At 35.1% G+C, this 24,076-nt stretch overlaps 1 protein-coding gene across 3 annotated transcripts in view; it reads right to left on the bottom strand.

Annotated features, from left to right (window-relative positions):
• Nucleotides 1-24,076, bottom strand: part of LOC136030488 (deoxyribodipyrimidine photo-lyase-like) — a 126,757-nt gene that overhangs the window by 51,163 nt on the left and 51,518 nt on the right. For all 3 annotated transcript variants that reach the window (XM_065709508.1, XM_065709509.1, XM_065709507.1), the window contains exon 6: nucleotides 9,991-10,153. In XM_065709508.1, the coding sequence (XP_065565580.1) occupies nucleotides 9,991-10,153 (163 nt within the window). The remainder of the gene's footprint in view (nucleotides 1-9,990; nucleotides 10,154-24,076) is intronic.

Genomic DNA, 24,076 nt, shown 5'->3' with positions numbered 1-24,076 from the left:
GCACTCTTGTTTTTTATTACTCTTCTTTAGATTTTGTAGCAGCTTATAGCTGGGCAATTTATAATAAATTGAGGAATAAAAAATTCTGTTCTTTTCTGGTTTCAATTTTACTTCTTATTTCCCACATAAAAACTTTGTTTTCTGTGTCTTTAAAAGATCAAGAAGCTGAAAAAGAACTATTCTTGGTACCCTGTAGAACTGCCAATAAAGTTGTTAATTCTCCAATCCCTTGTTCAGCGATTAATCTGTGTTTTAAGGAGCAAAGCTGTCCTCAGGCATGGAAGAAGCTATACAAGCGAGTTACATCAAAAGTCAAAGGTTCAAAATTGTGTGACCAGTTCCAGCTGATCTCGATTATTCCTAAACTATCCAAAGGGATTGATTTGTTCATTTACCAAAAACTTCTTTCTCAAACTGGCCTTTCCCTTGATCTATTTCAGCAACGTTGTCTGAAAGGAAGTAGCACTACTCACTATTAGATAAGACTATGCCGCCTAACATCCGAATGGCAAGATTGAAGAAATACTTTCGTGGACTTGTTTTTAGCTGGTTCTCGAAAATTGTTTGACCTAGTTGGCCATACTACCACTGCCTAAAACTTGAATGCGATGGGTGCAAAAGTATATTCTGCAATATGGTACTCCTGTCCTGAGCCATGGTACCAAGTTATCGCAACCGCAGTTATTCTTGGTGTCCCTTTCAGCTTGGACTACTCCTTTAGCTCTCATATTGCAAATGCCATAAGATCAATGGTTACTTTGCGGCGCCTGGGTTTTCCCACAATGCAACTCAGACTGACATTTCCGTGTTATGTGTGGCCACTATTCGAGTACACATGCCCATTCTCGGGCCCTCAAGCGCCCAATACAGAATATCTCAGTAGTGACATTGAAACTGTGCTTAAAAGTGCAGCAAAAATCATAGTCGGTGCAAATTATGTGTCTTATGAGTCCGCTCTCGAGTAACTACAAACCTCCTCTATCCGTGAGAGCAAATACAAACTTATTCTCAAGTTTGGGCACTCACTACTTACGAGTGAGATACATCGTTCATTCTGTCACATCCTTGGACAAAGCGTCTCCCTACCTGAAGCGACAATCAAATCGAACCGTTGAGATGCCGCACCAACCTTTATACGAGCTCTTTTGTTCTTTTTTATGTTAACTAGTCGTTCATTTTTTCATTTAATTGTTCGTAATTTATTGACCTGACGTTTTTAAAAATAGCTATAATAAGTTACAGCCAGGCTAAAATTATGAAAGCATTTCTATTAAGTGAATCTTAAAACACAAATGGATTTATTTTTATATGTAACTATTTTTGAAAAATCTATGGGGCTTACGTGTTTACTAGTAATTAATCAAATATTCAACCTAAGTACTTTGAATGTTGCATGGACATTGCTGCACGACATCAACAAGATCAACCAGAATGTTCATATTTTCTCTGTTTTAGCTTCTTCTGTTCTTCCTTGCATTTTTCTTGTCTTTTTCTTGTCTTTTTTGTTCGAGAAGAAACTATTTTTATTTGGTATTCTTTATAATGAATTCCACAACAAGATTTGCTAGAATTGGAATTTTTCTGGGTTTTTGGGGTTTATTCAAAATTCTAGATGAAAGTAATTTTCGAGTGGTATTTTCATGATACAGTTTAGAAGAAAATGCAACATAAAAGACATAAAACGTAATCAATTTTGAATTACCCCTTTCACTTATTCGGAAAAATTCCTTGAAACATGTCAAGTCCAGTTCTACGGATAATTTTGAAAATATCGTTAGGTCAAGTTCTAACAGCAATTTCCTTTTCTTGGTCTCAAAATTTATTATTTTTTTTTCCTCAACAGCTTAATTCATCAAAAGAAAGAGCCAACATTCAAGGTAGCCATGTCAATAATCCCAACAAAGGTACCTTAGAGTCATAGTTAACTCTATGAGAATCGATTAGTAGCTCAACATGCTTCTGCAGTCTTGGGAACTAAGGAGGATGGATTAGAGCCGTTTGATAGTACCTGCATTGTCCGTCCTTGGCTTGATCAGCAAGACTTTACCCCCTCAATAAATAATGATCATGAAGTTGAAAGAGAGCACAATTTATCTCTGAATATCAGTTAAGTTGATCTTTTACCTGCTTGTAATATAATGAATTTATACATAGTCCTAAGCACGCGTGATGACAAAAATACCAAGGTTCCTGATTTAGAACCCCCCAAAGACAAAAAACTGATGGGACTGCCTCCTCTAAATAAAAGAAAGATGAACCTAGCGGCTTATTCAAACACTGATCAAGCCTCAAGGATCGACTCAGGTGAGTATTTGCCTGTTAAGGAAAGTTCAACTGAAAGTAGTGGCAGTAAGAATGATGTGACAGAAGCAAAAAGAATGAAAAAAGAAAACAAACAAGAGTAGCCGTAAAAATCTTACATGTAATGGGGAAAAAACCTAAAAGATAATCAAGCCAGAAAAAGTCTTCAACCAAGAGGTTGAAGACTTTTCAACCAAGGGGTTCAACCAAGAGGTTGAAGTCTTCAACCAAGAGGTTGAAGACTTAACCTTTCATACGCAAAGAGTGCCTGTCAAGCTACGCAAAGGATTGTTCAGCATTATCTCTGAATTTTTTTTTATAAATTCCTAGTTAATACTAGAGGTTATATCATGCAGAGCGATTAGCAAAAAACCGCCCATTGATTCAATAAATTTTCTTAGAATAAAGGTGAAACTGCAAGCTAACCATCCAAAAAAGACAAAACAAAGAAAAAAGCACCTCCAACGTGTTAGGGTCTGTCATAGCAAAAACCGACAGACGAGTCTCACGTCTTCCCAGTCTCACAGGAGAGCAAAATTACGTTTTCAATATTATTTTGTGAATACAGGTACGTGTGATATCTGACGTAAACAAATGGAATCAGGCATTAAATAAAAAATTTATCCCAAAAGTAAATTTAACGGAAAGTGTGGCTCACTTAGATAGAAACACATAGCTAAGTTTATCTATACATGTTAATTTATTCACCTATGTAGGTAAATTTACCCCCTCCCCAAACAAAAACAAATCCGACTCGCAAAAACATAACAAAAATGAATATAAACAAATTTTTCATGAGTTTTTTGAAGTTTTTTTTTGTACCCAAACCCCCCCACCCCCCGAAAATCCTATTGAACCTCCATTTGATCCATTAAATTTTCTTAGAATAAAGGTGCAACTGCAAGCTAACCATCCAACACAGATAAAACTCTTATATGCCAGTTAATTACCTCCCGAATCAACTAATGATGAAAAAAGTACCCCCTACGTTGCAGGGTATGTTGACAAAATTTATGGACGCTAGGTTTTGTGAAAGCAAAGCCTATTGAGACAATGTGCAAGAAAATAATAGAAGGGGATATTACTTTTCAAGCAAACGAAAGACCCAGTCCTGGTAGCCAAAGGACTATCAAGAAAAGTAAGCTGATATGCTGATTGAATCATGATACCACCCCAACCGTAATATCGTCAAAAAATAGCCCTAATATGATATACTTACCACGAAAACTAACTTTTCAGAACTTGCATGTAGACTTCGTGCAAAACTTCCCTAATAAAAAAATTCTATGTCTCCTTACGCAAAAGTGATGCACACCAAGAATATTTCCTTGAAAGTATCAAAGAGTGATAAACATGAACCTTGTGATGTCATAAAAAAGAAAGAGGAGAATGGACAGCCGAGCGAATCAGAGAAAAACTGTGCGGATATCATAAGAATATGGCGTTGGAGGCATGGCAAGAGTTGGAAAAGGTTTCACAGCATCCACACAGCTGAGAAAGTCTTTTGATAGGCAATATTCTTTAACCAAAATAAAGAAATCCCATTTTACTAGTTGCTTAGTTGTTTTCAATGAGACTTTCGCTTCCGTAAAGAAAGGAAATGGGCATGAAGTAGTGTATTACATAGTCTGGCACAAAGCCATCTATGGCAGGACTGCTGATGGCATGCCTCAACAAGTTAAACGTTAATGACTGATTTCTAGGAAGTAAAACAGTTTATCCCATAGACCATTCTAAGTTTACCTTAATTGTGCCTGTTTCATTTAATCTAACGAAACGATGCTGTTTAATGTATAGTTATTGACACTCCTAAGTTTGTCTAATGTGTGTGCCATGTCATTAAAATATGATAAACTAGTTTTAATCGAACTGTTTTCACCTGAGATAACTGTGGCACCATCTTGTTTTGCAAAAATTCTAAGTTTAGCTTAATTGTGCCTGTTTCACGCAATATAACGAAAGAATATTGTTTATTATATAGTTATTGACACTCTTAAGTTTATCTAGTGTGTGTGCCATGCCATTTAAATACAATAAAGAAGCCTTAACTGGACTGTTTTCATCTGAGTTAACTGTGGCACCATCTTTTTTTGCAAAGCTCGTAGCATTAAATTTGCTCGGAAGAACACCAGATGACAGACCACTGCCCCAAGAGCTCCTGTCTAACCGTAAGAAGCAGAAACGATGCCGCAAGCGTGGCGGCAAACGAGGTCAGCTGATGATCCCTATTATCGTTTCATTAAGATCAACCAGTCTTGCTCCAAAAACCTAACCCCATCAACATTTCCTTGTTAAGATAGACTGCTCTACAAATACTAATTTGCCATCTCTTATTCCTTTCAATCAAGCTCCGATATCTTCGACTAGTAGTGATCAGCCTCCCCCACCCTATTAAGGTCAGTGACTTTTAATTCGAAAAATAGAATTGTCGAATTTTCTCGTTATAAACTGCCAGTCATTATGTAACAAAATGGAAGAATTCGAAGTTATCGTCCGTCAAAATAGTATCCCATTTATCGCATTTACAGAAACGTGGAATCTTGATAGGTTGTCAGGTCATATGGCAGGCTACAAAAGTTTCCTAAGCACACGTACTGATCGAGGTGAGCATAGACTAGGTGGGGTGTTGCCTTGTACATACAGAAAGACATCCCCTGCAAAATATTAACGGAATTATTTGATCCAGCTTATGAAGTAATCTGGGCTATTTCCAAACCAAAATCTCTTCCCCGTCGCTTTTCTTGTATTACAGTCATATTACCTGGAAAGTGCCAGAAACCGGGGCGACTTGGTTTTCCACCTCCAAACGGCTATTGATCACCTGAGAAGTATATACAGTAGCCCAGCTTTTATCATAGGAGGAGACTTTGACCAAACCAAGAAGAGTTGGTTATCATCTTGTTTGTCTTTAAAACAAGTAGTGCGCACACCCACCCACTCTTGGGGGGGGGGGGGTATTGGACCGTATACTCACAAATTATGACGATTTTTACCCCCCCCCCCCTCCCTTTTCTCTTGGTCCCGTTGGCATGTAAGACCACAACGCAATTCTGTAGAAAGCAAGAGAGTCCTTACCAAAGCCCAAACTATCCCGTGTCACTGTGCGTCCTTGTACGGATTTGGTCATCTGTGAATACGGTCGATGGATGGGCACATATGACTTCCCCAAAGTGTACAGTAACAAGCCTTTGGATACTAAGGTATCTGATTTCAATGCCACTTTGCACTGTCAATACCTAAAGATCTTTACAACAAAATCCTTTGTTGTTCGCGAATACGACAAACCGTGGATATCTCCAGCTATTAAATCACTAATAAAAGAGAGGTCTCGCCTCAACTACTGTGGTGATATTATCAACGGCAAGAAATTGCGAAATCAAATAGTCTCTTTGGTAAAGAAAGCTAAAGCTCGCTATTGTCGTGAAATCATGCCCTACAAATTACTTACTTCAGACCCCAAAAAGTAGCAGAACGCTGTGAAAAAAGTGGCCAGCCAAGCTTTTGACAGCAGTGTAAAGATCAGTAATGATGACGGGTCCTTAATCAGTGCAGAAGAAGTGAGCAAATTCTTCACCAAGATCTGCACTACCTATCCACCTATTACGGCTGATGAAAAACCCACCATACTTGAAAAATGTGAGCCTGAGAACAACATAATAGTCAGTGAGTTTGACGTTTACACGGAATTACGGAAGATCAAACCGAATACATCTTCATACCCTGGTGAATTACCTGCCAAATTGCTGCGTGAATATGCAGCCTTCATAGCATTAGCACTGTCCAGCATCATAAACGATTGTTTTGCTTCCGGCTATTTTCCGTCACAGTGGAAACGGGCCTATATTAGGATTATTTCAAAAAAGCGCGCCCCTAGTGCATGCGACGATCTCCACCCGATCTCACTTACACCTTGTTTGGCGAAAGTAACAGAGGCCTTCATATTCAAGTTTCTTCTGAAACAAATTCATGGGCGTATTGATAAATTCCAGTACGGTGGGCTCCCCAAGTGTGTTACTACAATCTACCAAGTACGGATGTTTGACTGTATCCTCCAATGGCTCAAAAAACGTAGCTGTTTCGTCGACATTTGCGCAATGGATTTCAGAAAGGCCTTTGACCTGATCCGCCACCTGACTGCAGGCATGAATCTCCAGGAAATGGTTGCCAAACGAAAGTACGGTGGGCTCCCCAAGTGTGTTACTACAATCTACCAAGTACGGATGTTTGACTGTATCCTCCAATGGCTCGAAAAACGTAGCTGTTTCGTCGACATTTGCGCAATGGATTTCAGAAAGGCCTTTGACCTGATCCGCCACCTGACTGCAGGCATGAATCTCCAGGAAATAGTTGCCAAACGACGCACCCTTGGCCTTGTACTTGACTTCTTAACTGGCCGAAAACAAAAAGTCTTCGCAATCCACGACAACGATTCGGATTCATCATGGTGAGATACTTCTTGCGGGACCCCAAAAGGCACGAAATTAGCTGGAATAATTTTCCTGGCTGTAATTAATTCCCTGCTTAATCATCACGAGGACCGTTACAAGTTTGTAGATTATCTGTCCATAGTGCTCGCTTACCTGGTCGAAAACACTATCATAACAAAGCAGTTTTCAGACCAGTTATTTGATCAGCTAAAGACCGAATGCTCAAGTCATAATCTTACCATTACCGTAGCCAAGTCAAAAATATTTCGTTTCAACTCTCAGAAGCGGAATATAGATATGCCTCTAGTCCCTTTCCCGATTATGAAATAAATAAAATCTTAGGAGTAACTTTCACTTGTGACTGTAGTTACAGTGCCCACATTAATTTAATCGTCCACAAGGCCAATGCAAGCCTTCAGACACTTACCAAAATGAGGCGTTTTGGGTATGATACTGAAAGTCTTCTCCATGTCTACATGAGTTATGTTCACCCGTTGCTCCAGTACGTGTGCCCGGTATGGGGTCCATCTGCTATACGCACAGCGTACCTATTACGCGACATAGAGTCTGTCCAGAAAAGAGCAACAAGGATTATTCTCCGAAACCGCGAAATACCCTATGATTAAGCCCTCGCTAAATTAAATTCGTCTCCACCTAAAGTCCGGCTAGAACACCTTATTCAGCAATTTGGAAAATCCGTCCTAGTCATTAAGAGCCACCGATCACTATTACGCGAACCAGCCCCTCCCAATAGCCGAATTCGGTTACAAAATAAATTTCTACCCCTAAAGTAAGAACTAATCGTTACGCCAACTCATTTGTGCCTTTCTTCACATCTATTTTCAATGCTGAGTTGTAGTGTGTGATTTTTGTTTAAATGTATGATTTTGTAAAAAAAAAAAAAAAACTGAATTTAGCTATGCTACGATAGTTTTAAATGTAATATCTAAGTTTGTCTTGCAAGTTTCAAATATACAACGCTTAACGAGATGCCAATTGTAATTTTGGTTAGTCACCAGTACATCCTAAATATGGATGTGAACTCCCTATAATTATTTTATTGACTTTGCCACTTCACGACATAAACAAAAAAAGATCGTTTTCTTGTTAGATGTTCCTGGTCATGCTTTAGGGTGGAAATCCTGTGTATCAACTAGGCAAAGTATCGTTATAGCAGGCGTGCGTTTGCAGAACCGTTTAGTACCATGGCTTTACCCCATGCGCTTTACTAGCCTCTGTGCGCAGTAAAAATATATATATAAGCAGTAGCAAAAAGCTTTATACTCTCCATTACAGATTTTTTGGACACATCAATCACGCTTCTCTATGTAAATCCTCCTTTCGCACACGCAAAATGACAAAATTTTAGCGCATTACAATGGGATTATAGGAGATCTATTGCTCTGACGTACTCGTAACTTCCAAGACAATGCCCTTTGATGTATCCCATTTCTGAACAAACTTTTCGCTAACGTTTGCAAATACTTGTACTGTGCCTCTGTGGGAAGACCATACAGCTAATCGTTCGCTCAGGATTATGTCGTTAATTGGAATTTCAGTTAACTTGCCCATATATTTACTTTATTTACTTGAATTTGCAGTAGAACCTTGCACTTTTTCAACATCATCTGAATCTGAAACTAGATTTCATATGGGGAATGTTCCTGGGGATTGGGAACTGTGGGAATTACGTTTTATTTTGGAAATAGTTTCATTTTACAAAAAACCATTTAGGTTTTGATCTACTAGTTACTGTAACTGGTTGCGTCCAATCCAGAATAACTTTAAAGTGACAATGGATGTATTTAGAGCTTAGATACGGATGAGAGTTTGAAGGTTGCCTCACGACGATTGGTTTGAGATACCCTGGTCATCAAAAGTCGAGAAAACACAACATATTCCCGACAGCTTACTAGAGAAGGAGGCAAAGATGATAAAGGCTTTGGTAGTGGAGCTCCGATTAAATAGTCAGGAAAAAATGTGGCGGTGAGCTACTGTTACTTCTCTGTGCACCTCTAGCCTTAGGAAGAGGTAAGTCTTAGTAAGCAAGTCTTTTCGTATTATACATAACGATTACACGAGCCAAAGCAGGATATCCTGCCACACCAGAGATCCTCCAATCACGACAAAGTCAATCCAATATTTGAAAAAAGAAACGGCACGAAATTATTTGCAAACCTCATACGAGTACTGCTTGGAATAATTTTGGAGTCTGTATATCTGTTGTGTAGTGGTTATTTTTTCCATGTTTTTTATTACTAGGTTGTTGTTTTTAATTACGTCATTTATTTACTCCGCTTTTTTTATGTATTTGTAAGGGAAAAACAAACTTTACATACTTTATATCAAAATACTGTTTAGATATATTTGTACTGTGTCTCTGGGGGACTCTCTATGGAAGACTGCACAGACCTCCAATCAATTCAGTTTCCAATCAAATGAGCTACCTCTGAAGTTTAGGCGACAACCCCTTACATACAAACCTTATACGCCCCTGAGGCATAACTTAAACACTGGCCACTGGGTTCTGGGAGTTGTGTAGAACCCGGACTTATTGTTATCTGATGTTTGAGTTATTTTCAATAACATAGCTATCTCAAAATTGTTATTGGATGGGTTAGGAGCTTGCGAGAACCAACACTGTCAGTAATTTTGCCAAATTTAAAGACTAATATTTGGTTCACTTTCCCTGTTACGTGCAACATTGATACATAGTACTGTGCAAATCTTGATTTATACGGATTCAAGAAAAGGAGCTTTAAGCTAGATACAGACAAAAGCACTCAGGGAACAATCCTATTTATTTTTTCAAGAGATGGATTTTTCTCGTTTCTTTCACCCAGAAATTCCCTGAGAAGATAGTGCAGTACACACTGTCTCTTTTAATTAAGACCTTGCTATTTTGATTTCGATTCGCCTTTCTTTGGAGTAAAACTAAAGGAATATATAAACTTTTAAGCATATTCGGATTACTGATGACTTACAACGAGCGAAGAGATAGTAAGAGCTTTTCAATCCAGAATCTTTTCAAAATTCATCTCTTTTCGAAGCACAAGTTTGACATCAGAATGTGTTAGGATTTCAGTTTTAGTTTTTGACGTTTTAATTTAAAAACGCGTTTAAAAAGATTAAAAGAAAAACACCAAAGTGAGAAAAAATTGCCATTTGAAACTGGTTCAAGAAGGGTAACTTTCATTTCAATTAACTTTAATGATCAGAGATCCGTGTTAATTTCAAAGGGACAAAATAAGTTATTAAGTACCTTTAAGTTTGGGAATCCATTTCCGTACATAATCTCCTTTGGGATCACATGTTAAAGCTGCATCGACTGGATGCATTACGAAATTCCACTGATCAAAACCAGAAAAGCCCCCGTTCTGCCACATCATAGCATTTATGGCAACATCAGCATCAACTAAGGTGTCCTAAATGAAAGATAAAGTTTAATAGGCGCATATTAGCTATCAATGTGACGCCGTCGGTGATTTGCAAATTGTGGCTTCTTTGATGATTATAAAGATGCCTTCGCGTAATTCCATCACTGGAAGCAGATTACAGGCGCTGCAGCGAATTACTACTAAGCCTGACACTGAACTCCAAGATCTATATTAGTAGGTAATGGTCAGTCCCACTTCACCACCAGAGGTCCAAATAGCTAGGTTTAAGGATATTATATTTTATAGGTCCTTCAATGTGCGCAACTATAACTCAAGAATAGTTTCAATAGATATTTGCAGATATTTTTTCTATTATATAGTAACAGCAGTAATGTTATATTTGTGACCAGTTGTTTAACATTTAGAAAAAGCAGAGTAAAAAAGAAGAAAAGTAGAAACAAGAAACAAATGACAACTATACAGATAAACACTATTAGTGAACATGCATTCAAATCAGTAGGTGACATTGCCCTAAATATTGAATAGTTCTTTCAAACATTTCATCATTAAGTGTAAAAAGCTCACTTTGAATATTTTACTGCCTTAAAACAGTTATAATAATAACACTAACAATGGAGCTGCAAATTTTTAGATATCAAATGTAAATTTCCTAAGGATGTCAAATTTTCAGACGAGCTTGGACCAATTTAACTATTTTTTTACCCTGAAGTGCGAATTGAGACTATCTGGGCTTGTGAAAACCATTTTTGGAAATAAATCTTGTCTTACATAATTCTTATTTCGTCAATATCAATTTTTGAGATGCTAAATTTTCAGACATCATGTGTCAAATTTTGATCAGAGCTGAGGACCAATGAAAACGCTGACACTGAATGAAAAATTTTCTTCCAGTATGCAGCATAGTTGATGTAAAATGTGTCGTTAAATTTCAGATAAACCAAAATGACAACATTAAGAACCTGATTTTTACATTTATTTGCAAGACCTTAGAGATATCCTAAAAGTAAATGAACAGAAGTGAATAATCTGCATTGTGCATTTACATTACTCTTTAGTATATAAATAAAGGAAAGTGGGCATCAGAGTCACTACATACACACTTCGGATGCTTTAATTGTTAGAAAACAATGAATTTAAAGGGAAAAAAACATTTAAAAACTTTTTCTACAGGCCACGAATACAAATAATTATCAACATATCCAATATATTCCGTCAAAACATTATAGCAGGTGTTAATGCAAAAAGCGCCTAGGTTCACCTTTAAGAAAGATGGTTTAAATTAAACTCAAAAGTTCAAGTAAAATGAGAGTGATCTTGAGACCAGTCACAATGAATCGCAAATAATACGATGTTTCTTATGTTACGTAAAAGTGTGATTTATGTATTTTCGTAATGAGCTTAAATAAACTTTTGAATTTTTTGAGTTGAATAGATTAAAAAACCGTGTATGCAGGATATTTAAAACAAAATTTTGCCAATTTAGCCATTTTAGCCATTTAGCCAAAAAAATTAATTAATATTTATTTTGTTTTAATTTTTAGCAGAACTGAGGACCAATGAAAATGCTGACATTGAATGAAAAAATTTCTTTAGCCAAAAAAATTAATTATTATTTATTTTGTTTTAATTATTCATGTGCGGAGAACCAAAACCAAGACATGCATTAATTCAAAAACGTTCAGAAATAAAATAAAAAAACAAGTTTTTTTTAACTGAAAGTAAAGAGCGACATTAAAACTTAAAACGAACAGAAATTACTCCGTATATGAAAGGGGTTGCTTCCTTCTAAACGCCCCGCTCTTTACGCTAAAGTGTGTTACTGTTTTAAAGAGTGGAGTTGAGAGAAAGAGTAAAACTTCAGCGTAACCAGCTAATCTTTTATTTTATTTATTTATTTTGAAATATGGCCTAAGAACCCCTTACCGTCTTTTGAAGTGAAACAAGAATAAAGGCCGATCAAATATTAAATTAGTTTATGAACTTTAAAATTTGAAACTGCATGAGAACAACCACACTTAAGTGAATGAACCTGACATAAGAGCATATACATGCGAATTCCTTTTACCCACTGTTGTCTCAATGTATTCTATGGTTTTGTCACTTTGTAATCGTTTCATTTGGCAACGCATCCATACTTATGTATTTATTTTCTCTTTTCTCAAATGTAGTAGCCCTTTTGTCTAAAAAAGTAACCTTATGGGATGAAAGGCTAGTTTAGATTGGTTATATAATCCTAAAAAAGGCTTATGCCAGATTAGCCTCAGACTCAGAATATCTGTCTTGGCTTTTTCTCCAATTGGCCATGGCATGATGGCAACCTGGTTTTAATTCAAAAGTCCACGGAATCGGTCTCAGCCTTCGGTTATTTATCATCCACGGTTATTTACGCAGAAACAAAAACAGGATATTTCTTAGAATTCAACTCGCCCCTTTTAATTGTAATAGATTTAATTGCTAGAAATACAAAAAGACAATGAATTAAACTGAACTAAAATTAAACAAAAAGGCTCAAATAGATTGCACGAAGTTCTGCAGCATTTGAACATCACGATAATTAAGGTCAAAAAGCTCAAAATTCGTTTCGAAACTATAAGCCAAAACTTCAGATATTTAAGAATAGTATTTTTGTTCTCTACTGATTTACTAGACTATTGTTTTAAGACTGAACCAAGTAAAATTTAGTGAAGTTTATAAGACAATTCTTATCACTAGTTGATATTTACTTTAATTACTTTTTTCTCATTGCCTAGTTTTATTTAGGGTAATTTAATTAATCAAAATTGTTGTGATGTTGGAAATCTAATGAAAACTGGAAAAAAAAAATCGAGCACTAGCTAAGAAAATACGATCCAGTAGGATAAAAGTTTCCAAAGTTACAGTTTACCTTGATTTCCTTTCCTAAAACTTAATCTCTACATAATAACAACACAATGTCGACAGAGGAGAAAGACCTGGGAAACAATTATTACATCCCAATAAGAAAGCTTCTTGGAAAGACACCTGTTTCGACGTGAAATCTTACAAACCTTCTAGAGATAGACACTTCACATAAGTAAATAGAGACTAATTTTAATAAAAAATACGATCCTATAAATAAATACAAGGTTGAGCATTTAAGAGAATTTTTGTATGTTCTTTGCATCGTAAGAATCCCTGATACATCGGGCAAGGAGTATACAAGGGGTAGAGATGACATCAGGCCCAGCCCCCTTCAGACTTTCGTGATATTTTTGTTGAAAAAAGGCAATACTGTTTTTGCGTATCGTGATCAGAATCGTGCGTATCGTGCGTATCCTGCAGCACAGAAGTGGTAAGAGATGCAACCTCGGATATCCTCTTCGTATGGGAATCATGAAACAGGGAAGAAAAAGCCCAGTGAAAGTTTGTCAAATTTCCAGCAGTTTTCCAGAAAAAAAAATATAAACCATTCTTACCTCATGGTGTACATGGGGCCAAAACAGAACTGTCCTAGTTAGCAAAGTAAACTTTTTCCGGTATTTATGTATTATAGCGACCAAACTATTGTTCTTGATCTATTGTAAAAACCAGTTTCTCTTTGTGTACTCGGAGATAATTAGCTTACCTTGAGTGAGATAAAATACTATGCATGTATATTTTAATTAAACATTTAATATATAGATTAGGTCAGGTATTTAATATATTGCATTCTGGAAGGCCTGATTTTCATAATTCTCAGCTGTAGTTCCAGTAATTTTGTAAATAAAGTATTATAGTATCATCATATTTTAGTATATTTCATTAGGATTAACCTAGCTTCCCTTCTTCGCTGTAGTCGCTATAATACATAAGTACCCTTTTTCTGAATTGTTTCGTGCTGTACTCCTCCTGAATATTAAATGACCTCTCTAAGATCCAGAGAACAATTCCGAAGCTCTTCTAGCTTTCTTGAAAAAAAATTCTGGAAAGTCAACCGTGAATACTAATTTCTGATTGTTTCAGTTGCTTTCTGAAATAGTTGATTTGATAACCATTCGTATTTTAATTTAGTTTAACTTGGGGTTTAGTTTTCAGAAATATTCCCGCTCCTGAGACATTCTAAAAACTGGAAATTGAATTGATTTTTCATAAATAAAATTCCTTCTGCGACATTTTTGTATTTTGAAGTTTTAATTCTGGGGATTCCCTATATTTTCTTTGGAGCTTGATTTTTCAGAAATCAAATAATTTGTATACTGACGGAACCTTATACAATTTCTCCGACAACATAAGCAAAATTTTCGTATTTCTCTTAAATTCGTAGGAAATAATACCGGAAATCCTGATTTCGAAACAGAACTTCATATTTTTCTTTATTGTTTTCTAAAATTTGTCATTTCGTGTTTATCATATTTTAGACGTTTGATGTCAAGAAAAGTAAGCAAGAAGAAATACATTCTTCTTTGTCCCAAAATGAACCGTACTCAAAAAGCAAAAGTTTTATATATTGGAACGTCTCACGGATGTTCAGAAATGTCCTAAAGTAAGGTATGTTCGTTCTAAGGTAAGAGTGCCCTTTGCATCTCAATTATCCAAAAACAAAAAGGACGTCCAAGAAACCGGTACACCAATTAGCCAATTTCCCCTTTTTTTTGTTAATTGACGCTAAGGGGGAGATACAAATTAAATTATAATATCCTTTCATTAGTAATAAGCTTCAATGTGGGTGCTGTAGGGTGATATCTTCCCTCCTACTTCAGAAAAAAAAAAATTTCTGCAACATAGACCTACACAAAAGGTGCCGTTTACCTATGACACATCTATGACATATATGAGCATATCTCTGCTTACCTACATAAAAGGTACCGTTTACCTATGACATATATGAGCATATCTCTGCTTACCTACACAAAAGGTGCCGTTTGATTCAAAACTATTGAAAAATTGTATGGTTTGATGTGATATTTATGAATGTTAAACATGGACTGCAAGATCATCAGTAGACACCAGAAAATCCCTTGCGAAGGACGTCTACACAACTTCAAACTCCCTAAACTCACCTACAGAAGAAGAGACAGAGATTCGAATTTTACTTGCAAGATTACAAAAATTACCATCCCATATCTCTCCCCTCCCCCTCCCGTCTTCCAAGTATCGCATAATCAACAAGTCTGTTCAAATCTAATGTTAACAAAGAGCGGATATACTGCCTGTTCCTGCACAACTGGCAGCTGATATTTAACAACTGGGAAGCAGCTAAGTATTTTGATGGAACCAATGAAATTGCAGTCATTCCGGATTACCACATGAATTAAAATCTAGATTTTAAGTAAAATTAAATAAAAAAAAACAACTAGTTTTTTCAACTGAAAGTAAGGAGCAACATTAGAACTAAACATTAAAAGCTAAGTGTTTTGATGGAATTAATGATATTGCAGTCATTCCGGATTACGACATGAATGAAAAAACTAGTTTTTTCAACTGAAAGTAAGGAGCAACATTAAAACTAAACATTAAAAGCTAAGTATTTTGATGGAACCTATGAAATTGCAGTCATTCCGGATTACCATATGAATGAAAATCCTTAAACTAGCTCCAATCTGTGGCTTAAGATAAATTAAATAAAAAAACAAGTTTTTTTAAATGAAAGTAAGGAGCGACATTAAAACTTAAAACGAACAGAAATTACTCCGTATATGAAAGGGGCTTTTCCTCCTCGACACCCCGCTCCTTAAGCTAAAGTTTTTTATTGTTTTAAAAAGTAGAGTTGCGAGAAAGAATCAAACTTTAGCGCAAGGAGCGGGGTGTCGAGGAGGAAAAGCCCCTTTCATATACGGAGTAATTTCTGTTCGTTTTAAGTTTTAATGTCGCTCCTTACTTTCATTTAAAAAAAACTTGTTTTTTATTTAATTTCTGAAAGTTTTTGAATTAATGCATGTCTGATTTTGGCCCTCCGTACATAAATTATAAAAATGAAATTTGCATATTAATTCTTTTTTTGGCTAAATGGCTTTCTCTTAGTTTTGATCAGACGATTTTGAGAAATAAGGGGTGGGGAAGGAGGTCTAGTTGCCCTCCAATTTTTCGGTTACTTAAAAAGGCAACTAGATCTTTTATTTTTACCGAACGTTTTTATTAGTAAAAAAAAATACGTCACTTAAGAATTAACTTAAGTAACAAACTTTTATATTCTTATATTTTTGATTATATATATGAGGGGGTTGGTCCCCTCGTTAATACCTCGCTCTTCACACTAAATCTTGTTTTATCCCAATTCTTTAAGAATGACCCCTGAATCAGAAAGGCCGTAGAATAAATAGTTGAAATTATTTTAAAAATATTTAGCATAAAGAGCGAAGTATTTATCTCCTCCTAAATACCTCGCTCTTTATGCTAGAGTATTTTTAGAACCCCTCGTATGCGTAATAATCTCTGTTCGTTTTAAGTTTTAATGCTTCTCCTTACTTTCAATTGAAAAAACTTTTTCATGTTTACATTTTCATTGGTTTTTTTTTATAGTAATGCTAGAAAGTCCTGCGCCCTTTTCATTGAATTTCTCTTGCCCCATGAAATATTCCTCCAAGAAAGATCCTCCCATATAGCCCCCTCCCCTGAACCCCACACCCAAACCAAAAAAATCCCCCTGATAACGTCGGTACACTTCCCAGTAACCATTACTGTATGTAAACATTGGTCAAAGTTTGTAACTTGCAGCCCCTCCCCCAGGGACTGAGGGGGGTAAGTCATCCCTAAAGACATAGTTATTATGGTTTTCGACTATGCGGAACAAAAAGGCGATCTCAAAATTTTGATCCGTTGACTTTGGGGAAAAAATGAGCGTGGGAGGGGGCCTAGGTGCCCTCCAATTTTTTTGGTCACTTAAAAAGGGCACTAGAAATTTTCATTTCCGTTAGAATAAGCCCTTTTGCAACACTCTAGGACCACTTGGTCGATACGATGACCCCTGGGAAAAAAAAAACAAAAAAACAAATAAGCACGCACCCGTGATTTGTCTTCTGGCAAAAAATACGAAATTCCACATTTTTGTAGATTATACCTTGAAATTTTTTCTATAGGGTTCTATGATACGCTGAATGCGATGGTGTAATTTTCGTTAAGATCCTATGACTTTTAGGGGGTGTTACCCCCTATTTTCCAAAATAAGGCAAATTTTCTCAGGCTCGTAACTTTTGATGACAAAGACTAAATTTGATGAAACTTATAAATTTAAAATCAGCATAAAAATCCGATTCTTTTGATATATCTTTTAGCATCGAAATTCCGTTTTTTAGAGTTTCCTTTACTATTGAGCCGGGTCGCTCCTTACTACAGTTCGTTACCACGAACTGTTTGATAAGGAATATAACTGTAAACATTCATCATTGGGTCCTGATGTTCCAAATGTGTTTTCTTCTTTTGGGACTTTTTTAGTGTAAATTTTGGAAACTGGAATAAGAGTATATCACCAACTTCAAATAGTCTAGGAGAAAAATTTAATATCGAAAGCGCTAGGTTAGAAAGTATCCTGACTGGGAAGAAGTAGATTTTAGTTAGAGTGCAGTAGGAAACTGAGAAATCTAGATTTTTAAGTAAAATTAAATTAAAAAAACTAGTTTTTTCAGCTGAAAGTAAGGAGCAACATTAAAACTTAAAACGAACAGAAATTACTCCGTATATGAAATGGGTTGTCCCCTCCGCAATCCCTCGCTCTTTACGCTAAAGTTTTTAATTATTTTAAAAGGTAGAATTGTGGCAAAGAGTCAAACTTTAGTGTAAAGAGCAAGGGATTGCGGAGGGGACAACCCATTTTAATATACGGAGTAATTTCTGTTCGTTTTAAGTTTTAATGTTGCTCCTTACTATTAGTTGAAAAAACTAGTTTTTTATTTACTTAATTTCTGAACTTTTTTGAATTAATGTATGTTTGATTTTGGCTCTCCACACATAAACTATTAAAATGAAATTTGCATATTAATTCTCTTTTTTTTGGCTAAATGGCTTTCTCTTAGTTTTGATCAGATGATTTTGAGAAATGAGAGGTGGGGAAGGGGGCTTAGTTGCCCTCCAATTTTTCGGTTACTTAAAAAGGCAACTAGAACTTTTAATTTTTAACGAACGTTTTTATTAGTAAAAAATACACGTAACTTAAGAATTATCTTACGTAACAAACTTTTATATTCTTATATTTTTATTATGTATACGAGGGGGTTTGTACCCTCGTTAATACCTCGCTCTTTACACTAAATCGTAAGTTTTGTCCCAATTCTTTAAGAATGACCCCTGAATCAGAAAGGCCGTAGAATAAATAATTGAAATTACTAAAAATACTTTGGCCTAAAGAGCGAGGTATTTATCTCCTCCTAAATACCTTACTCTTTATACTAAAGTATTTTTAGAACCCCTCATATGCGTAATAATCTCTGTTCGTTTCAGTGCTTCTCCTTAGTTTCAATTGAAAAAACGTTTTCATGTTTATTTTTTCTTTGTTTTTTTATAGTAATGCTAGAAAATCCTGCACCCTTTTTATTGAATTTTTCTTCCCCCATGACATATTCCTCCAAGGAAAGATCCTCCCACATGGCCCCCTCCCCTCAACCCCACCCCCAAACCAAAAACAAATCCCCCTGAAAACGTCTGTACACTTGCCAATATCTATTACTGTATGTAAACACTGGTCAAAGTTTGTAACGTGCAGCCCCTCCCTTGGGGATTGTGGGGGTAAAGTCATTCCCAAAGACATAGTTATTATGGTTTTCGACTATGCGAAACAAAATGGCTATCCCAAATTTTGATCCGTTGACTTTGGGAAAACATGAGCGTGGGAGGGGGCCTAGGTGTCCTCCAATTTTTTTGGTTACTTAAAAAGGACACTAGAACTTTTTATTTCCGTTAGAATGATCCCTCTTGCGACATTCTAGGACCACTTGGTTGATACGATGACCCCTGGGGAAAAGAAAAAAAAACAAATAAGCACGCACCCGTGATATGTCTTCTGGCAAAAAATACGAAATTCCACAATTTTATAGATAGGAGCTTGAAATTTTTGCTATAGGGTTCTCTGATACGCCGAATACGATGATGTGATTTTCGTTAGGATTATATGACTTTTAGGGGGGTTTTCCCCCTATTTTCCAAAATGAGGCAAATTTTCTAAGGCTCGTAACTTTTGATGACAAAGACTAAATTTGATGAAACTTATATATTTAAAATCAGCATAAAAATTCGATTCTTTTGATGTATCTTTTAGGACCAAAATTCCGTTTTTAGAGTTTCGTTTACTATTGAGCCGGGTCGTTACCACGAACTGTTTGATGTAACCCCTAACTAGAAAAAGCAAAAAGAGTATCTGACAAAAACTCTACAATTGGAAACATAAAAATAAATAGCAAAGACGAGCCATGGTTAGCATACAAAGCTACTGTATAATTTAATAATCAGTACTTGTATGATATACCCCCAACCACTCAAGTTGATCATTCATCGACGCTTTGAAGAACCAGTTTTTTAAGTGTCTTTCAGCTTAGCATCAGACAATACCAAAGAGAAGTGATAGAATAGATGGAAAATATATAAATTGAGCCATATATTTGCACATTAGGGGGTGCGGGTTAAGTATTTGGACAGTGTGAAGTTGGAAAACAATTCGTCCTTCATAAAATGTAGAAGAATTGTTTCTAATACATTAGGCATGCAGACCCGCTATACTTTACCTCCCCCTAATGTACAAATATATAGCCCAAATTTGTCTTTAAGTATTATATTTTTATCACACATAGGTATATTTCACTAAGATTAAGCATTAGAGAAACAGGTTTTACTTAGATGAAGAACATTATGTGGGGGCTATATCATACAAGTACCTAATATTCAGTTAAATATATTTGCTGAAAAGAAGTGCTAATAAAAAGAAAAGAATTGTGTTCAATTTGTTTCGTCTATTGTTTTATTTCCCAGTTAGGTTGGAAATAAAGTTGGTTGAAGTTTTCACTATCTCTTCATGTTTCAGTACACTTATTTAGTTTACTAAAATTTGGATATGCACTGATTAGTGTACTGAAAGATATTTCTAATATCTTTCCAAAATTTGGCTTAAAAATGAAATATCAATTATTATGAATACATTTATAAACAAAATTCTAGACGGCTTATCGTGCATACATTACCAGCACTTAGGCAACAAAACTGTAACAGTTCAATGACGCTGTTTTCCCTTCATTTCTTTTATACACAATACTCCATATCATCCTGAAGTCACTACACACAATATCATGTTAAAGTCTAGACACAATGAGGAAACTTTCAACTAGGCAGTTCATTATGCACACATCACAAGCACTTAAGCAACGAGAGTACAATAGTTAATAACGTTATTTTCCCTTTATTTTTCCATCATCCGGAAATTTGTATCGTTCTATTTCTTTTTACGCGTAATAGAGAAACTTTCAAACAAGTGGTTCAAACTCTTGACGACTCATCATGCATACGATGCAAGTCCCTTAAGCAACAAAATTGTAACACTAACAGCTCAATAACGCTCTTTTTCCACCATTTCTGTATCATCCTAAAATCCGACCCATTCCATTTTATTCCATTTTTTATCCATTTTATTCCATTCCATTCCATTTTTTATCCATTTCTTTTTCACAGAATAAATCAGCTTTCAACTAGAAGACTAATAATGTGTACATTACAAGCAGTTAAGTAACAAAATTGCAACACATCAATAACACTATTTTTCATCATTTATTCATTTCATCATATTTTCAACAGCTCAATAACGCTGTTTTTCCACCATTTCTGTATCATCCTAAAATCGACCCATTCCATTTCTTTTTCACAGAATAAATCAGCTTTCAACTAGAAGACTAATAATGTGTACATTACAAGCAGTTAAGCAACAAAATTGCAACACATCAATAACGCTATTTTTCATCATTTCTCTATTATTCTAAAATCTATTTCACTATTTTCTTTTTACATGTAATAAAGAAACATTCAAAAGGGTGGCTCAAATTCTAAGTGGCTTATTATGACTACACCACAAGAATTTAAGCAACAAAATTGGAACAGTTCAATAACGCTCTTTTTCCTTCATCCTTAGTAGGAGAAAAACAAGTTTTGACAGGGAAAAAATTAATACAGAAATGGTTTCTTCACCCTCTAAACAAGAAAAAGACGCTTAACAACATACCAAAAATCTAAACCTCTAGCTTGATACGAAAAACCGGTTTGTTTTTTTCATTTTTTACTCATTTCCTCAAAAACTAAGAAAATTTTAAAAAATGTAAACAAGTATTTCACATACCTTTTCTGGCCCACTTTTAACTCTGAAAACATTTCTAGCGTTCATTTCGTCACCTGACCAAAAGAAAACTACTTGTTAGCAAAAAACATATTCTTTTAAAGAAAATAAACTGTGTATTTTGGGAAAACTACTACTACCGTCTATCAGGGTCTATTTCGTAATTTTTTATTATTTATTTATTTTCCTTCACATACAAAACCAAAACACAGCTTCTACAGAATGCTGCCGCGCTAAGAAAAACTTTATAGTTTTAAGGAAGCACGGCAGTAACAAGTAATAATTTATATTCCATTACAAATCACAACATAACCATAATCAACTCAAACTTCAAGTCAATCTCTCTCAATTAAACAAACAACACATTATTTACCCCCCTCCCAAATAAAAAAAATCATTCAACCCCCAACCCCGTCCCAAAAAATGATAAATCGTCCTATGCCACACTTCATGGAACCCTACCCTCCCCCCATAAAAAACACTTGAATTACTTTCTAAAAAATGATCTTTTAATTTTTTCTTAAATGAAAGCTGGTGTTTAGCCGTCCCTATACTCACTGGCAACTTATTCGAAATAAGCGGACCCATATATCTTACGGTAAATGCTGATCTAACTGTACCTGTTGACTCAATTGCTATATCATTACTATTTCTGGTTTTATAATGACGCACAAGGATATTCAAACAATAAAACTTCTTAAAAACTGCAGGGACTAGATCATTCACAGACTGATAAACAAATATAAAAGCTTGAAAATTTCTAATTTTGTACAACATTTAACAAATTCAGGGATTTATAACAAGCACTAATTCCATGGACCTCTTTAACATATTTACCAATAATCCCACTCACTTATAATTAGTAAAAAAAAATTGCTACTCCAGATAACACAACCATAAGCTATATACGGGAAAATTAATGAATAATAAAGTGTAAGAAGAATCTTCTGTGGCAGGTAATGTTAAAACGTCGAGGTATGCCTACACCACGGGTAATCTTAGCAGAAATAGCTTCAATATGATTTCTCCACGACAGATGGCAATCCAATATAAATCCTGGGTAACGCAGTTTACCAACCTGCGGAACAGGCTTTCCATTCAGTGTAACCATTCTATTTAAATCAACAGGAGAACCCACTCTATAGTAATTCATCAAAAATATCTCACTCACATTGACACATAGAAAGCTTACATTTATAAAAACTACTTGTCTTTCCAGTACACAATTTGCTTTACTTACCAACTCGTCTATAGACTTTCCAAACAAATTCAAAGCAGTGTCATCAGCAAACGATATAGTGCAGGCTTCCTTCAGGTAAAAACGCATGGAATCAACATACACTAAATATAATAATGAGCCGAGCACTTGCCCTTGAGGTACTCCGCGCGTAACCGAGAACGCCGAAGACATAACATTACTAATTACAACTCTTAGCAATCTCCCTGTTAGGTAGCTTTTAAACCATTTTAAACAATTTCCACGAGTACCTAGTGATTCTGACCTTTTAATCAACACTTTAAAATCTACAGTATCAAACGCTTTACGGACATCAATAAAAATAGACATTGGTATATCACCTCTCTCAAACCCATTATTCACAAAATCAACAAAGTGTTGCAAAGCATGCGTTGTAGAATGCCCTTACGGAAGCCAAACTGAGTTTCACTGAATGATTCATTATTTTGTAGGAAAGTAAAAAGCCCGTTATACTACTTTCTCCACTTACTTTGAGAATAAGGGAAGAATAGATATCGGCCTTCAATTTTCAATTTCTTTTTTACAGCCAACTTTATGAAGGGGTATTACCTTTGCTGTCTTTAGTTGCTCTGGAAATTTTCCTGTTTCTAGTGACAGATTAATAATAATAAAAAGTAAACAAGGAAGTATAGATCCAGCAACAACTTTGAATGCACTAAGAGACAATCCATTAACTCCAGCAGAACTTGATTTCAAAGACTTAACGGCTTTCACAAGCTCTTCACTAGTACAGGGTTCAAACTTAAAATCAGGTGGTTTTAAGTTTGATCAGTTCCCATATCATCAGGCTCTTTACATCTCTCCTTTACACTATTTTGTACTTATAAACCAATATTTGAAAAAAAAAAAATCACCGAATTTATTTACAAGTCCCTCTTCATCATATCTATCATAACCGTCAAGTTGGATTTTTTCATTTCCATTCTTTTCATTTCCACCAAGCCATTCGAGTATAACATTCCATATTTCCTTTATATCAATTTTGTTTTCTTGAAGTTTCCTGTTACAATACTCGGTCATATCTTTGCGACGCAGCTTGTATTCGAAATTCCGCTGTATTTTCAATGAATAAATGATTAGTCACTACGTTCACAATATAGGTTCAAATATATATATATATATATATATATATATATATATATATATATATATATATATATATATATATATATATATATATATATATATATATATATATATATATATATATATATATATATATATGTATATATATATATATATATATATATATATATATATATATATATATATATATATATATATATATATATATATTATATATATATATATAAATATATATATATATTTATATATATATATATATAAATATATATATATATATATATATATATATATATATATATATATATATATAAATAGGTTCAAAGGTACAAAACGAATAGACAGGAGTGACAAAACATCTCACCACCCA

The sequence above is a fragment of the Artemia franciscana genome, chromosome 8, assembly GCF_032884065.1.
Source record: "Artemia franciscana chromosome 8, ASM3288406v1, whole genome shotgun sequence".
NCBI classification, from domain to species: domain Eukaryota; kingdom Metazoa; phylum Arthropoda; class Branchiopoda; order Anostraca; family Artemiidae; genus Artemia; species Artemia franciscana.
The sequence above is the reverse complement of the archived record's forward strand: the minus strand, read 5'-3'. Positions and strand labels throughout refer to the sequence as shown.